This window comes from Lissotriton vulgaris, chromosome 10 (assembly GCF_964263255.1).
Source record: "Lissotriton vulgaris chromosome 10, aLisVul1.2, whole genome shotgun sequence".
In the NCBI taxonomy this organism is placed as follows: domain Eukaryota; kingdom Metazoa; phylum Chordata; class Amphibia; order Caudata; family Salamandridae; genus Lissotriton; species Lissotriton vulgaris.
The window spans coordinates 372,439,643-372,458,309 of NC_141698.1; the positions used below are offsets into that span (position 1 = coordinate 372,439,643).

Consider the following 18,667-nt stretch of genomic DNA (forward strand, 5'->3'; position numbering starts at 1 on the left):
GGTATTGATTTGACCTCTTGCAGGGCGGTTATCGTTGAGTTTTCTGCGAAAATTCCAGTGTGTGACCTGTTGGATAATGTCTAGCACGCAACGGTCTTGAAGACATGTTTCTCCAGTGCTCGTAACAGGTGGAAAGAGTGTTGCTTACATTAAATTAAGCTGGGCGTAACGGGCATACCTGAATCCTAAGACTGTCACTATCTACTGGATAAGCTCATGCCCTCTTCCTGTATCAGAAGAATTTCTTCGGGGGTTTTCCTATTGTAAGACACCAGTGGTGGAGGTCTGTATTGATGTGCAAGCTGTTGCCGATATACTTTCTGAAATTGTCCATAAGGTTGATATCAGTTGGTTTCGTAAGCTTCCCTGAAAAGGCACTTTCCTCTGCACCCGGTGAAAAGAAACGATTGGAACTAACTCTGTTAAAGCACTCCTAGGGACCTTGCTGTCTCTGTATCAGTCTTGATCGATTAGAGCGCATCGTTCACATGCTTCCCAAAAAGTTCTTCTGCATTGTGTGGTATATCTAGTACCTTAGACTTATCCATTGGCCTGATGCAGGTTACCTTTAGTCATCCCTGGCATCTTAAGATTGCTGCTCGAAAGGCTGCTGCTCCAGCCAGTTGCCTGAAACGAGTTGATGCTACATCAATTACTTTATCTATAACCTCTGAAGATATCCTTTCTTCTACCTGAAGGATATCTATTGCCTCTTTTTTCTTGTCTTATAGTAAAAGGTCAATGAACAGTACTAAGTCTGACCAAATTTTTCGGTCATACCTGCTCAATCTTCAAGGGTGTTGCAGGCTCTTATTGTCATTACGGTTATAACAGAGAAATGCTTATGAATATTATATAACCTCCTACCCTCCTTATCATGAGGCGCGGAATATGGTGTGGTACGATTTTTTGATCTTCTTTGTGCCACCCACATTGCCACAGAATCCAGCTTAAGGTGCCCTCTCAGACAAGCTGGAGAGTTGTCGGGGGCTTTACATTTTCTATCAATTCTAGGAATTACTGCAGTGACTGCTGCAATGTTTTTCATTATCTTAAGTCCTTCTGCCCATATATGATCTATTATGGGTATTGACAACTCACTTCCCAGCTGTTTCTTTGAAATCATACAGAAAGCAATCCGTTTGTTATACTAGCACAGGTAAATCAAATTGTTTTGCTGCCCTTTCCAAACGCGTGTGAAAACTCACAATGTCATTAGGTGGAGAATTGGTAGCCAGAGGCATTGGAGGTCTGACACAGGTGCTATATAATCGTCCTATTCAGTTCCAGTGATAGTAGACTGACCATTAGGTATTTCACCCTCCTCAGGCTCATCATCGTCATTTTTTTGTTTACCATAGATGTCATGAATAATAATGGGGTCCAGCTGTCGTTAATGAGACACAACACGTTGCTGTATAGCTGGGTTTCTCTCTTGCCTTAGCAGACGAGGAGAATGGGCAGAAACACCAGCAGATGGGTTTTTTTTGCATGCTGGGGTTACTGATTTTGAGTTTTTCCTTCCGGAAACCTTTTGCAGTAGTCATTTAGCATCTGGCAAAGATCTGATAACAGAGCTATAGGAACCTGCAACATTGGTTCTTGATGTGACTGCTCTTTAATGGTATCTTCATATGGATATTGCTCTTGAAACTCCTCAAAAGATCCTGATCTATCTTGAAATGAGCTTACTTCCTGCAAGTAAGTTGTTCCTGCATGCTCTTCCTTCCCTTCAGCAACTGTCTCCTGACATTCCACATGCTGCTACGATAGGTTACTAACGGCCCCAAAAGGTCCATCAACATCATCTGTGCCCCCTAACTCAAGAAGACAGAAAGGCAGCAAAGGTTAAACCATGCTTGGCGAGGTCTGGAATGGTTTCAGAGTTTCAGTTATACACGTCAACGTGCCTGTCAACATGCCGGTCAACAGTGCTGGGAATGTGGAAAGCTATCTAGCCTGTGCCTGCATAGCCTTCGTCGGAGTCGTTGATGGAGCCAGTCGATGGTGCCATCGGCAAAAAGGCCGTCAACAGAGTCGATGATGAAGCGGATGTCAACGGTTTAGCTGACTAAGCAGTACTTGGTGGAGTCGATGGAGGAGCAAATGTCGATTTTCTTGCAGGCAAAGTGGTATTCAACGTTTTTGACACTTGTATTAGCCTTGTGGACAAAGAAGGAGTAGTTTCTGTCCTGTAACTCCAGTTCTGTAGTAGGGGTATCTCTGTTATAGTCATAATCTAGTGAATAGTCCCGCCCATGTGCGCGGACCCCGGAGCAATCAAAAATAATCTCTTAAGCTGTCAAAACATGCAGACCTGCATAGACACTTAAGAGAGAATTTAAAGACAGATAATGCAGCCTATATCCACAGGCTACACTGTCCAATACTTCAACTGGAAATTCCACCAAAAACCACAACAGCACAGCCTGTCCAGGGTTTTCCACAGAGAAAAACCTTGCTTTTAACAGCAAAACCCTCTGGAATGATAGAGAGGAAGGAGTGGACAGACAAGCCCCATAGGCTGCCATTATGTGGCTCAAAACAGGATACTGTGCCTTTAAGAGAACTTTCCAGAAGCCTCACAGTATCCCAGAATGCAGTGCAGGTCCCTTTCACCTTCAGTTCTTTTTGAAGGCGTAACACGCCAGACCTGTAGCATTCCTTACATGAATATCTCTCTCCACCGGGGAGGAGGGCGGGCGCTTATGACTATAACAGAGATACCCCTACTACAGAACTGGAGTTACAGGACAGAAACTACTCCTTCTGTAGTAGGGGATCTCTGTGTATAGTCATAATCTAGTGAATAGAATGGCAAGCCCATCCCCACACCAAAGCGGCGGTGGAGAAACGAAAAATAACACCACCATTGTGCGAACAAATTTCGCAGCGAAGCCTGCCCAACCTGAGCATCTGCCCTGGTATCAGCGTCCAGACAGTAATGCGTAGCCAAGGTATGGACCGTCTTCCAAGTGGCGGCCTTGCAGATTTCTGCAATCGGAACATTAAGCAGCAAAGCAGTCGTGGCAGCTTTGCCCCTGGTGGAATGAGCCTTAGGTTTACCTCCTACGGCTTGTTAGTCTGTTGGTAACACAATAGTGTACAGGACACAATCCACCTAGAGATGGACTGTTTTGAGGTAGCAAGACCGGTCCAGACTGATCCACAATTGACAAACAATTGATCTGAACCACAAATATCTCTAGTTTTAGCCAGATAAAATTCCAACACCCTCCTAACATCCAGGGAATGTAGGGACCTTCCCGCTGGAGATGCCGGATTCCGAACAAACGTAGGCAAAGTTATTGTCTGGTTGACATGAAAACCAGAAATAGCCTTAGGAAGACATTTAGGGTGAGTATGCGTATTAACCCCAGCAGCATGGAATACAGTATAAGGTCCTTGGCAACACAACGCCTGAATATCACTCCCCCTGCGGGCCGATGTGATGGCCACGAGGAACGACGCCCTCCAGGACAGATGCTGCAACGAAGCCCTATGAATAGGTTCAAAAGGCTCCTACATCCAGCTGGACAGCACCACATTCAATTCCCATGAAGGCGAAGGAAGCCAGACAGGAGGGAATGCTTTCTTCCAGCCTTCCAAAAAAAATCTTTGATCACAGGGATCTGGAAGAAGGAAGTCTGAAGGGCATTTCCTGTAGGCAGTCAGCGCAGCAATATGAACGGTAATGGATTAGACATTAAGGCCCGACTGCGCCAGGCGTAGAAGATACAGAAGGAAGACATCTTCCTTACACGTCGACAGGTCATGGTCCTTGGACTGGCACCAGATGCAAAAACTTCTTCCACTAGTAAGCAGAAGAAGTCCTAGTGGAAGGATGCTAAGCCTCCTTCAGTATGTCCATACAAACTTCTGGTAGATTCAAATGGCCATATCACACTATCTCAGGAGCCATGCAGCCAAACTCAAAGACGAGAGGTTGGGGTGCAACGTCTGCCCCCTGAACTTTCCGAGAAGGTCCGGCCTGCAAGGCCTCCGCATGAGAGGACGGAGAGACCGGTGAAGCAGGTCCGTGAACCACCACTGTCTGGGCCATTCCGGGGCAAACAGGATCATCCGCGCCCTGGACTGGGACAGCTTGATGAACACCGCCGGAATCAAGGGGAAGGGTATAAAAGCGTACAGAAAGCTGTTCGACCAGTTAATCCAGAACGCATTCCCCAGCTTCCCCACAGGCAGTACCTGGAGGCGAAGTCTCGGCATTCGCCGAAGACTTCTCCTAGTACTTCGTAGTTTATGACCCATTCGTGGCTTTCCTGAATCAGTCTGCTCAGCACGTCTGCCTGAACATTCTGCACACCTGGCAGATGGGTAGCCGTTAGAGTCAGTCGCCAGATCGCCCGCGCCTCCTGCGACAGAGTGCGCGATCTCAAACCCCCCCTGCTTGTTGAGGTAATACATTGTGGTCAAATTGTCCGTCTGTACAAGCAGGGAGTTGGTCTGGAAGGCCGGAAGAAACGCCTTCAATGCCAAGGGAACAGCTCTGAGTTCCCAGAAAATGATGTGATTCGTGGACTCCATCGGGGACCACGTTCCTTGTATCTGCAAGTCTCCGGAAAGCGCCCCCCAGCCGTGGGGAGACGCATCCGTCACGACAGTCTGTGTGGAAATGTCCTTGTGAAAGGGAACCCCTCTTAGGAGATTCTCCGCTGAACACTACCACTTCAGAGACTGAAGAGCACGCAGAGACAGTCGTATCTTGTCGCCCAAGGATCCTTTCCTCTAATCCCACTGATCCTCCAAGCACTCCTGCGAAGGTCTCATGAGCAGCCGTGCGTGTGGCGTGAGGAATATACAAGAGGCCATCGACCCCAGTAGAGAAGACACCGTCTTCACTGTTGTAGACGGGGCGGTCACAGGAGCCTGAGCCTTCCTAAGGAGAGATAATTGTCTCTCCTCCGAAGGAGACACGCTCGCTGACAGCGTATTGACGGAGGCTCCCAAGTACTGTATGCACTGGACCGGAATGGGGACAGACTTGGACATGTTGATGTGCAACCCCACCTCGCTCAAGAGAACGCACGTCCTCTGGAAGTGTGCCTGAGCTTCCGAGAAGGAAGAGGCCTTGATCAACCAATCGTCCAGGTACGGTTAGAGAAATCACCTCGTTTCTCCTCAGGCGTGCAGCTACCACTGCCATGCACTTCGAGAATGGTCTGGGCGCAGACTTCAGCCCGACTGGCAGTACTGTGTACTGATAATGATGGGCGCCGACTTGGAATCGCAGGAACTTCCTGTATGTGTGCAATGAGCACATGGGAGTATGCATCCTGTAGATCTATGGCACCGAGCCAATCTCCCTGTTGCAGCTGAGTATAAACCTGATGCAACGACAGCATGCAAAATTCCTCTTCTGCGAATCCACTTGTTTGCTTGTCGCAAATCCAGAATGGGCCTGAACTCGTTCTTGTCCTTCTTGCGAACCAGAAAGAACCGGGAGTACAGACCTCTTCCCCTTTGAGACAGAGGTACGTCCTCTATCGCCCTTGTCCTAAACAGGATATCGGCCTCTGCTTAGAGCTCGCGCAGCTCAAACCGCGAGCCGACCAGAGGAATTGCTGGAGGAGGGCAGATGAACCGAAGACTGACTTAGACCCAGCCGGCCTTTGTTCGCCGAGGAGCAATAAGCTCTCCCGCGTATGCGCACAATATACTTTTAAAGCATTAAATGACGGCCCGGGACCACCGGCAAATCCTGGGAGGAAAAACGCCGCTGGAAAGGGCAGAAGGCCTCAAGCCGTTCTCCATGCCCCAAACCTACAGCCGTCCAAAAGTCTCCGATTCAGACTTCATGCGAGCCACTCACTACTCTCATGGCAGCCCAAGGGTTGCCCAAATAACGGGAGAGTAGAAGCACACTGCTGAGCCGCAGGCTGCAGAGACGTCAGGTGAAGAAAAGTATGGCAGCGTAGGACAAACCCACAATACCTGGGGGTCGGCAGGAGAGAAAAACTCCGCTCCGACACCGACGCCTAGATCCGAAACTATCAGGCCCATTAGACCACCTCTTGTAAGGCTTCCCTCCTGACTCTCGGCAGAGGAACCACAAATCGGTGAAGAAAACACCCCCACAGAGGGATCTCACAACAACGGCCCAACAACAGCGGGCCACAGCATGAGGTCTACATGCCGCCACCCATGCGACCAAGTCAGGAGCACAGTCGGAGCCAGAACCTCCTGTCAGGTGGTAGTGGACGAAAGTTAAGACCCGCCAACCAGTAAAGAGTCGGAAAAAGACTCCCCGTACTCATGGAAGACGCATCCCTGGTATCAAGGCACGGAGGTTCGCAGACTGAGGGGCCAAAGGCCCCTGGGGTGGTGGGCGGGAGAGGGAACCGAGAGGATTCTGAAACATCCCCGGTGGTCTCACCAGTAGTGGTCGAGCAGGAGGCGACCTAGCAGACGTGCAGGTATGCAAGTACTCAAAACTAAGCAAAAGGACCAACGTCCCTCGCTTACACATGATGAGTAACCACAAACTCCCCATCAGAAGGGTTCCTCGACGCTGATCAACTGCTCTGCGTCGTGAGTGGAAGGTGCCGGGAACACAAAGTCCCCTCCTACGAAGAGAGGCTCACCAAGGAGCGAGGCCTGGAACAAGACCCAGGCGTCAGGAGCCGGCAGTATTCTGCAGCTGTAACCCATGACGTCGACCTCACTACGACGTCACCATCACTAAGACAGTGACTCTCTCTACGACAACCAACACTCAGACGCCAAAATGTCACTAGGTGTCAAACATGGAGACGCCGAGCCATCCCTAACGGTGACAGCCGGACCCAACGGAAGAGGGCAGAGCCCAAGCGACCAATGCCCCAAAAGGAGCATTACTGCGCCATGACGACGAGCCTCACCGCTCCACGACGTCTAGCCTCACTGTCCCATGACGTCGAGCATCCCTGCCCCATGACGTCGAGCATCCCTGCTCCATGACTTCGAGCATCACCTCTCCATGACGTCGAGCATCACCGCTCCACGACGTCGAGCAACACTGCTCCATGACGTCGAGCCACCCCATGACGTCGGGGAACCCCATGACGTCGAGGTACTCCATGACGTCGAGACACTCCATGACGTCGACGTCGAGACACTCCATGACGTCGACGTCGAGACACTCCATGACGTCGACGTCAAGACACTCCATGACGTCGAGGCCCTTCATGTCGTCGACGTCGAGGCACTCCATGACGTCGACGTCGAGGCACTCCATGCCGTCGACGTCGAGGCACTCCATGCCGTCGACGTCGAGGCACTCCATGACGTCGACGTCGAGGCACTCCATGACGTCGACGTCGAGGCACTCCATGACGTCGACGTCGAGGCACTTCATGGCGTCGACGTCGAGGCACTCCATGACGTCGACGCACTCCATGGCGTCGACGTCGAGGCACTCCATGACGTCGACGTCGAGGCGCTCCATGACGTCGACGTCGAGGCGCTCCATGACGTCGACGTCGAGGCGCTCCATGACGTCGACGTCGAGGCACTCCATGACGTCGACGTCGAGGCACTCCATGACGTCGACGTCGAGGCACTCCATGACGTCGACGTCGAGGCACTCCATGACGTCCAGGCACTCCACGACGGCCCCAACGCCGACTGGAACCGCGTCATAACTCAGACGTGCCCTTTACTGGGGACAACCCCAGAGATTACAGCATGGGACTCGGTAGAGGACCTACCCTCACCTCTCCCAGAGGCTGAAGATGCCTTCAAACTCCTCTGTCGGAAACCTGGAAGCCGAAGCCCCGTAGAAAAGAAGGTACAGAGAAGACAGGTGTCCAAAGACACAGGCAAGCACAGAGTACAAACCCTGTGAGCTTCAGCTTTGGCCTTCAGTTCAGCTGCCGACAAAGCACATGTCAGACTAGAAATAGTCTAAAGACAAGAAGACTGCAGAAATTCTGCCAAAAAACCACAGCAGAATGCAGATAAAGGCCAAAGACGTCGAGTGAAGCTACAAAAATCCAAAAATATCACAAAAATAGTATAGAAAAAGCTCAGAAAAGAAGAGCTAATGCTCCAGGGTCCTGCTAGCAGGAGCCGGAAAAAAGAACTAAAGGTGAAAGGGACCTGCACTGCCTTCTGGGATACTGTGAGGCTTCTGGAAAGTTCTCTTAAAGGCACAGTATCCTGTTTTGAGCCACATAATGGCAGCCTATGGGGCTTGTCTGTCCACTCCTTCCTCTCTATCATTCCAGAGGGTTTTGCTGTTAAAAGCAAGGTTTTTCTCTGTGGAAAACCCTGGACAGGCTGTGCTGTTGTGGTTTTTGGTGGAATTTCCAGTTGAAGTATTGGACAGTGTAGCCTGTGGATATAGGCTGCATTATCTGTCTTTAAATTCTCTCTTAAGTGTCTATGCAGGTCTGCATGTTTTGACAGCTTAAGAGATTATTTTTGATTGCTCTGGGGTCCGCGCACATGGGCGGGACTATTCACTAGATTATGACTATACACAGAGATCCCCTACTACAGAAGTCGTGGATACCAATCTCGAAGATGACAAAGCCACTTATCAAATGCTGGCAAGCGAGTTGGTGTAAAGGACAGCAATACCACTGTTGATTGTCTCGTTGACAGTTTTATGGTCAACGCTTGAGGTCTACAAACAGATACTGGGGCAGATATTTTTATGTCTGAAGAAGCCAAAGCAACATCAAATGGAGTAGAAGGTTCTGACCTCGTTTTCTTCGTTCTAGATGACCCAGGAGATGATAGATGGTAGGATCTGTGTTGTAGACTCCTGCAGTCATCTTTTTTTCTTTCCCTTAGGCCAGCTTCCTAGATGGCTGTTCACAGGATTATGTTTCATACCTTTCTCTCATTTTCTCTCTTGGAGTTGACATTCCTGGCTTATCCTCTCCAGAGCCCAGAGTTTCTGCTAATTTCTTCATCTGTAGCCACAGAAGCAGCCTTACCACCCTTCTCTTTAGGGTTTTGCAGAAAACGTTCTGCAGTACAGTTTTTAGCCTTGTGACTAGGATGCAGGCAATAAAAAATTCTTTAGGACAGTCCACTGAGAAAAGCCTGAGTTTTCCACAAGCCTTACAAGGTCTAAATTACCCCTTTTTGGACTCTTCTGACATGTTGTAAAATTGTCATGGAAATCACAGATCCAATGTAATCTGGAAGTTAAAGTTCAGAAAAAGATCAAAGCAACACCTTCTCAAAGAACTTAGCCGAGCTCAGGAGACTCCCTTCACCCAACATGCGGTTAGAAATATAAGGTGTGGTGACCCTTGACGGGGAAGAACAATTCAAAAACGGTTCTCTGATTAGCTAAATTTTGGCTCTTCCTAAAATCATGTGAATTGGCTAACAATGTCATTGCTTTGGGTTTTACTGTGTAATGCTTGGCTTTCTACTACATGCTGTAATCACCGTGGCGCTCCCACCTCAACGACGGGGGGGGGGGGGGATTGAAGCAGGTGAATCTATGAAAGATTCAATACTGGAGAATCGTATAATAACAAAAACTAAAGGAAACGTTGAAGTAACTATGCTGGCAACATCAAAGCTGCTTATCATTCTAGGAAGTTATTTTTAAGATACAATGTGAAGAAACAAGTTACAGTCTGAAGCATTCTTTCTGATGGACATGACTCCACCTGCTCATTACTTACACCTTGTAAGATTGCAGGAGGCAGATATCGGTTATTGATCGACATTCTTGTCTCTGTGGTGTCTTAAACAAGATCACCGGGATTTCAAGCAGAAAATGGACTTTAAATCTTCTGGAAAATGTGTCTAGGCTGATGCTAGTTTCTCCTAAAAATCAAAGGGAAATTCGCATTCAAGATCACAACACTGAAGGCACAGATCCAGGTTGAGGAGGAGGCTGAGAATGGTTAAGTCTTCTGGTCGATCTCAACATCTTTTTCCAGCTCGATCTTGACCTGGTTGTTAATCTTGCATGTGATCTTCTTTGCAATTTTTTTAAAGAGAAGTTTGCATGTCCTTGGATTGTCCTTCTCTAAGTACATTAGGGTGCAGCCTCTGTAGGAGATCAAAACCTGAAGGATTATGGTCCCTTCCAAGACACAACAATCACTGATGTATTTTCTTCATGTCTACAGGGTTTAAATTAGCACTGGTTATTATTTAAATAATGCTATAGCAATTCATGTAATTGCGGGTCTTCCACATTAAGCTTCTTATGTGAAATACTGCCATTCCACCATTTCACATAATTATGCACCTTCTGCGGTCAAAATTTACTGTGACTGGAAAAAGTCACACAGGAACAACAGAATGGGAGAGGCTGTTTTTACAGAGCTCTTGTTTAAATGTATCTTCATGTAAAAAATTGACATGAGGGTGCAGCTTGAGCCAAAACATTGCGCAAAATGACAGATTTGTATTTGTGTAATTACATGTAATTTCACGTAATGCTGCTTCAATTTCACCTAACCATGTGAAAACAAATTGCACAAACTTTGTGAAGTGACATAATACTTCGAAGTCACTGAAAAACAGATCAACATTTAAAAAAAAACTTTGATAAATATAAACAGCTTCAGATCCACATCTATTGGATAGGCGAAAAAAGGAACTGATCTCAACTGTGCACATGGCACCTTGCATGGCGTTCGGCACCTCATTTCCAGTGGAGATGCAAGATGCCAGTGATGAACCTGTGCTGAATCCTGTAAACACTGGTGATAGGTGTTGTGGAGAAAACTTCCACATTCAGCTGGTTATCTGTGAAAGTTGATATCCGTCAGAAACACAAGATATATATGTTGATGACAACAACCATAAAACAGGAGCAGGAACATCAAGGAACTGAGATGAAGACAAAGGAAGGCTAAGCATACAATAATAATTATTCTGTAACATTTATATCTTACAAGCCTTTATATTACGCTCTAGTGTACTTAAGTTAATATTTATGAATAAAAAAGCACAGTACCTGGAAGACGCTTTTAATTCAGGAAGGTGGACAATCGGCTCTGTGTCCTGAAGCATAACTGCAGGGTTGAGACCATCCTCGGTCGGATTCTGTAAGCCATTCCTTGTGGGGTGCTCCATGGGTTCTTTTGCCGCAGGTTCTGGTGAGGATCCAGCCTTTGGTGCCACTTTATTCTGGACCGTGGGCGTGGTCATGTTGAGATGATCAAGTGTTGGACCTGTCCTGGTTTCAGTCTCTGCTTCCAACTGCCCAGGGCTGTTGGGGGAGGATGGTTTTCTCCATTCACCACGCACTTTTGCTCGCCTCTTTCTGCGTATTATAGGCATACCACCTGCCTCAGAGGTCTCTGTATCCTGCTGTGAATCTGCTTCCTTAGGGGCTGCTAATGGAGATGACTCAATATGTGGATCAAGTCCTTTCCGACAACGTCGAATTTGTTGTAGTAGGAGACCTTTACCTGTGATGTTCATGCTATTTATAAAAAATACAGTTATAACTGGGTCAATGAGCTCTATTTTAATTCTAGCAGATACAGAAAAAATAGATAGACACATTAAACACATAGCCCCCGCAAACAAATACACACACTCTTCAAGAAACCATTGTATCTTGATCATCATGATCTGTTGTCATTAGTTTTTTGATTAATTCTACATTTACTAGGAACGTGGTTTACCAACCTTCCTTGCATTCGAAACAGATGATATTGCAATTGACAAACACTTTAAAATCAATACTGTGCACGCCAAACCAACTGCTGTAAGACAAGTATATTAGGGTTGCTTTATGCTTTGTTGAGGTTCTTGTATGCCATTATGAGGAAGTTGGAATGTTTAGTTCAAGAGTGTAAGCTGGCTTGAGGTGTAGAAGGGGTGTAGAAGGTGCTACAATGTTTACTTCTAAGAAGCCATTGCCTGACACTGCTGGTTCATTCTTTATTTACACTACCGACAAGTGACATGCACTAGGTTGGGAGCAGTGTTCAACTGGCCCCTTGGACACTCACTCCTTGGCATCTGAGTCCTCTGCGAGACACTATCAGTAACTGGGGAGCCTGGCTCCGGCAACACAGACAGATTGTTTTTCTCAGAGGTATGTTTTGAAGTAGTATAGTCGTTGGCGTCTCTTTCTATATTAAGGGAACCCTGCTTTAGGGTTGTATACTTTTTGCCTCGCTTAAGCTAGCTTGTTTGATGGGGTGATTACAAGGCAAAAGGGTAGTGATTGGATCTTGCTCTCATTTTCTTCAAGTCCATAGTGCCTGTCTTACGCGTGAATCACGGTTGGGTCTCTGCCCTCTCCCAGTCTGTGAGAAAGAACTTTGCTGCTGTCAGTCGATCACGCGTGTAGAGAAGCAAATTCAGTTTGTTGCTACAAATGTAAGTGCTAGTGTTGCGGGTGTACGCTAGTGTTCACATCAGTGAACATACAATGTGACCTGAGATGCATTTCTGGCTTCAGTGCGCCCAACTGTCAGATTGTTTGAGGAAGTGATGGCATACTGCCATCAGGATTTGGAGGAGTCATTAATGTAAAACTAAAGCTCATTATTCAAGAGTATGCAAGGAAGTTGTGCCCAGCATGGTGCATACTGTGAGGGAGTGGGCTGAGGAAGCAATTATTGTTACATGTGGAGGCTGGCAGACTTGGATGTTAAAAGGAGGTCGTGATACCTCAATGATGATGGCGTACAGACTGTTACATGTGGACCTCTGACTACCTCATAACAGGAGCAGTGGATTCCGAACAGGAGGCGGAAATTACGACTGTGAGTTAGTATGGAGTGCTCTGACTTGAGAGAAACCAGGAAACATAGGAGGTCTGTTGGAAACTCGGAAAATATGTGAGACCAGACAAGTAAAGGTTATATTCTCAAGGAGCTGGACTAATTCTGTGCGGGGTGTAGCTTGAGTCTTCCCTACAAATGGTTTTAATTTGCCCTGTCATTTTATTCTATTATTTTGTACTTGAGTTTGTCCTTTTTTATTCATGGGTGTTATGTGATTACCTACATTATCACTATGTCGGTTTCTGGTGAGTCTAAATCACCACTCTTTCTGCTGGAGGATGGTGAACATTGTGGCCCTTGACAGAGTGACACACATTATTTCCCTTGCACTTTATTTCTGCTTGTAGGGGAATTCTTACAGGCAGGGCTCTTGCACAATTTCGGGGTGGTAGGGAAGAGACAATATGAAAGCACCCCTGATGGGGGAAGGAGATGCCACGGGTGTTTTTGAGATGTTTTTAATCATATTGTAGCAGATCTGAGAAGGGCAAAAAGGATGTGCTGGAGTGGGTACCATTTTTCTGCTAGAGCTCACTGCGAAATAATTAAAAGGTGGGAAGTTAAATAGTGTAAATGAGGGGCCTATTAGATAACTTTAATTTGCGGGTATGGACTGCATCGCTAATTAGGGATTGACTGGTGAGCTACACCTACAGTTCCTCAAGTAAGAGAAACAAACTCCCGCCTCGTAGCATAGTGTGACCATTGCTGAGGTCCTGGAGCACGCAAGCCGCATTGAGGCGAGTGAGGTTAGGGCTCTAGGTAAGAAACAGGAGGGAGGTAAGTGCCAGAGCATCGTCTGGAGAGGGTAAAAATAATTGTTTCAGGTGCTGCAAACCCAATACATTCCTCAGGATAATGGAATGTCATAAGCTGTGTCAGCATTCTCCTCTAGACTGTGCTATTTGACCTCCCCAAAATTAAATCGGGTGGGCGTGAGTCAGATGCTATTTGAAGTGTGTCTTCTTTTCATTTTTGTGTGAACCCTAAAATAATAAATTGACAGCATACGTTCCATCTAGACAACACTGTTATTGTGTTAGATTGATTAATGTACCTTCCTTCAGACAGCGCTTCACTCTCTCCTGAGAAATATCCAATTCATCTGTTAATTGTTTTTACGTTCCCAGAACATTCCCTTCTTAGCCCTCCGTTCTTCTCACTATATATTTCTTTCATCTCCCTCATTTGATCATTTTTTTGTAAGGCGCCTCTAAGCAAATAATTCTGAATTCTTCTTTTCTTTTTCATAATTTTCTGCTTCTCTTCTTAGCAAACTCTTAGCTCCTAGTAAGCTATCGAGCGAGATATTGGCGTTCACAGCATGTTAGCAATAACACTGCCTTCAAGTTGACAAGTCTGACATCTTTTGAGGATTGTAGTTCCCAGAATGCAGCATATGGCCGTACATGTTTTCCACATACTAACCAGTACATGAAGAGACCTGCACCCCATACACCGGGTTAATACGTCTGACATTATTGGAGGATTGTAGTTCTCAGAATGTATCATATGGCTGTACATGTTTTACATATACTAACCAGTGCATGAAGACACCTACAGTCCATACACTGCCTTCAAGTTGGCAAGTCTGACATCTTTTGAGGACTGTAGTTCTCAGAATGCATCATATGGTTGTACATGCTTTACATATACTGACCAGTGCATGAAGACACCTACAGTCCATACACTGCCTTCAAGTTGGCAAGTCTGACATCTTTTGAGGACTGTAGTTCTCAGAATGCATCATATGGTTGTACATGCTTTACATATACTAACCAGTACATGAAGACACCTACAGTCCATACACTGCCTTCAAGTTGGCAAGTCTGACATCTTTTGAGGACTGTAGTTCTCAGAATGCATCATATGGCTGTACATGCTTTACATATACTGACCAGTGCATGAAGACACCTGCAGTCCATACACTGCCTTCAAGTTGACAAATCTGACATCTTTTGAGGATTGTAGTTCTCAGAATGCATCATATGGCCGTACATGTTTTCCACATACTAGCCAGTACATGAAGAGACCTGCACCCCAAACACTGGGTTAACACGTCTGACATTATTGGAGGATTGTAGTTCTCAGAATGAATCATATGGCTGTACATGTTTTACATATACTAACCAGTGCATGAAGACACCTACAGTCCATACACTGCCTTCAAGTTGACAAGTCTGACATCTTTTGAGGATTGTAGTTCTCAGAATGCATCATATGGCTGTACATGTTTTCAACATACTAACCAGTACATGAAGAGACCTGCACCCCATACACTGGGTTAACACATCTGACATTATTGGAGGATTGTAGTTCTCAGACTGCAGCATATGGATGTACATGTTTTACACATACCAACCAATGCATGAAGATACCTGCGGCCCAGAAACTGCAGAAGAGTTAACAGGTCTGACATATTTTCAGGAATGTAGATTTCAGAATGCAGTAGATAGCTGGGCATGTTTTACACATACTAACCAGTGCACAAAGAGATCTGCACCCCATACACTACAGTAGAGTTAACACGTCTGATATTATTGGAGGATTGTAGTTCTCAGAATGCATCATATGGCTGTACATGTTTTACATATACTAACCAGTGCATGAAGACACCTACAGTCCATACAGTGCCTTCAAGTTGACATGTCTGACATATTCTGAGGACTGTAGTTCTCAGAATGCATCATATGGTTGTACATGCTTTACATATACTAACCAGTGCATGAAGACACCTACAGTCCATACACTGCCTTCAAGTTGATAAGTCTGACATCTTTTGAGGATTGTAATTCTTTGAATGCATCATATGGTTGTACATGCTTTACATATACTAACCAGTACATGAAGACACCTACAGTCCATACACTGCCTTCAAGTTGAAAAGTCTGACATCTTTTGAGGATTGTAGTTCTCAGAATGCATCATTTGGCTGTACATGTTTTACATATACTAATTAATGCACAAAGATACCTGCAGTCCAGAAACTGCAGTAGAGTTAACACGTCTGACATATTCAGAGAATTGTAGTTCTCAGAATGCAGCACATAGCTGCACATGTATTACACATACAAACCAGTGCACGAAGAGACCTGCAGCCCATACACTGCAGTAGAGTTAACGCGTCTGACATTTCGGAGGATTGTAGTTCTCAGAATGCAGCACATAGCTGCACATGTTTTACATACACTAACTAGTGTACGAAATGATCTGCAGCCCATGCACTGCATTTGGGTAAGCCGGTTTGACATCTTCTGAGGATTGTTGTTCCCAGAATGCAGCACATAGCTGTACATGTTTTACACATACTAACCAGCGCAGGAAGAGACCTGCAGCCCATACACTGCAGTAGAGTTAACAAGACTGAGGATTCTAGTTTTCAGAATGCAGTATATAGCTGTTTTAGACCCATGAATGAGTGGATCATGAGACCAGCAGTCCATGCATTGCATTCCATGACAGAATTCTGACACCTTCCTGAATTGGTTGCATAACCGTATAGAGGGACAAGGCCACTTCAGGATACACTGATCCTTCTTGTCTCTGCTCATTGGTTTGCTAATCCCTGCATCTCATTTACTTTGTACTCTTAATAAATTGCAGTTATGCACCCAAACTAGGGACTGAATTGTGGAATGGCCACCTGATACATCTAAGCCTTTGTTTTAGTCATGCTTACAAAGAAGGGATTAGGATTGCCCAGGCAACCTATTACTCAGATAAAATTCTTGAAGCTAAATCCAAGCCGAAGGAAATCTTCAGTATAATAAAGCTATGTACCAGTACCAATACTGCACCCCCGCCGAATAAAACCCAGGACCAATGCAACGAGCTTGCGGACTTTTTCCATAACAAAGTCTTAAAAATCTACTCTACATTCCCAACAGTAGCCACAAATCGGGACGCGACTGCCCTACCCCTCCCCAGACCGCCCCTTCACCCTGAGCAGCCTTCCCTTGAGCAATTCCTTCCTTTGGATCTCGACACCCTAGACAATGTGGCACGCCAAGTCAAGTCGGGCTCTCCATGTGACCCTGCCCCTCCAGATGTCCTGTTGCAGGCATCTAAAGCCACCCTGCCGGTAATGCTGGAACTTCTAAATTCGTCCATCTCCGCGTGCGTAGTTCCTATGGCTTGGAAGCAAGCCATGGTGCGGGCGCTGTTGAAGAAACCCAGCCTAGACCCCAATGATCACTCCAGCTACCGCCCCATCTCACTTCTCCCTTGGGCTAGCAAGGTTCTAGAGAAGTTTATAAACGCCCAACTCGTTCAGTTCCTAGAGAACCACTCTCTGCTACATACATCCCAGACAGGCTTCAGACCGAAGCATGGTACTGAAACCGCCTTGCTAGCAGTCACCGAAGAATCTCGAAGGGTACTGGATCGGGGGGGATCAGTGGCAGTGATCCTCCTTGACCTAAGTGCTGCATTCGATACGGTCAGCCATACCACCTTGCTGGACCGTCTCCATGACATCGGAGTATCTGGTGACGCACTAAGGTGGTTTGAGTCCTTCCTGTCTGAGAGATCCTTTCGGATCTTTGACGGCAAGACAATGTCCTCTAGGAAACCTCTTAGCTGCGGAGTACCGCAGGGCTCCTCCCTGAGCCCTGTGCTGTTCAACGTGTACATGAGGCCGCTGGCGGGTGTCGTCGAACCGTACGGCATCAAAATCGTGTCGTACGCCGACGACACTCAGCTAGTGGTCTCATTGGCCGCTGGTAACAACAGGCAACTCCCGGTAGATCTGCTAAAATGCTTAGAGGATGTCAAGGGATGGATGACCAACTCCTCCCTAAAGCTGAACGGTGATAAGACGGAGCTTATGCTCCTAGGCCCAACCTCTCCAGTGCCTTTCACCTCCTTATGGCCCTGTGCATTGGGCCCTCCCCCCACCCCCAAGGAGAGTGTCAAGAGCCTGGGAGTGTGGCTGGACAACAAACTTTCCTTCTCCACCCAGGCCACTAAATTGTCCGCCACATGTTTTGGCCTACTAAGAATTCTTAGAAAGATCCTCCCGCTTCTACCTCTAGAGGCTAGAAAGGTGGCGGTACAAGGCCTCATTCAGTCCCGTCTGGATTCAAACAATGCCCTGTATGTTGGGGCACCCGAAATGACCCTCCGGAAATTGCAGATCGTACAAAACTGTGCAGCGCGCACCCTGCTGCAGATCCCACGATCCCAGTCAGCCAGACCTGCTCTGAAGAGTCTCCACTGGCTGCCAGTGAGGCAGAGAGTAGCATTCAAGGCGCTATGCATGGCACATCACGCCTTCTGGAAAACAGGCCCACCCATTAATAACGACCTTATCATCCCCTATCACCCAAATAGGAATCTTCGGTCGATGGAGGCCTTCCTTGTTGTTGTTCCCAGAGTGAAGAGAGCCAGATCGGGTGGTAGGCTGTTCTCTCTGAATACTGCCAAACTATGGAATGCCCTCCCCCTCTCACTCCGGTCTAACCCAAATCTGCTTTTATTTCGGAAAAACCTGAAGACACTACTGTTTGCTAAATCCTTCGTGTCTTAAACTTCCGTTCTTGGTCATTTCCGCCTAAGCTCAGCTCAGCGCTTGGACGCCCTTGGGCAGCAATCGCGCTCAATAAATATATTTTCATTTCATTTCATTCATTTCATGCCATAATAAAGAAGCATTGGAAGGGTCTTCGGCCATTCAAGATATCTTGCAGTTTTCAATACCGTATAATAACTATTCTGCAGCATAACAAAATAGACAAAATCATTATAGTAAAATGATATACAATAAATACGTTTGCTACAATCAATTTAAATTTATCGGACTGTGGTAAGATCTTAAAGAGTAAAGTCCACAAGCCCACACCCATCCTTGTATTTAGGTAAAGACCTCAATTTGAGTAAACTTTCATCAATCTGAGTTGATAGAAGGGGGATTAGCTTCAAGGATGCCAAGCACAATATGC

The 18,667-nt window shown here is 46.5% G+C and overlaps 1 protein-coding gene across 1 annotated transcript in view; it reads right to left on the bottom strand.

The window, feature by feature from the left end:
• DNAAF8 (dynein axonemal assembly factor 8) overlaps positions 1–18,667 on the bottom strand; it is a 1,006,155-nt gene that overhangs the window by 723,331 nt on the left and 264,157 nt on the right. Inside the window, exon 8 of the mRNA XM_086939618.1 lies at positions 10,940–11,410. Coding sequence (XP_086795744.1) covers positions 10,940–11,410 — 471 coding nt within the window. The remainder of the gene's footprint in view (positions 1–10,939; positions 11,411–18,667) is intronic.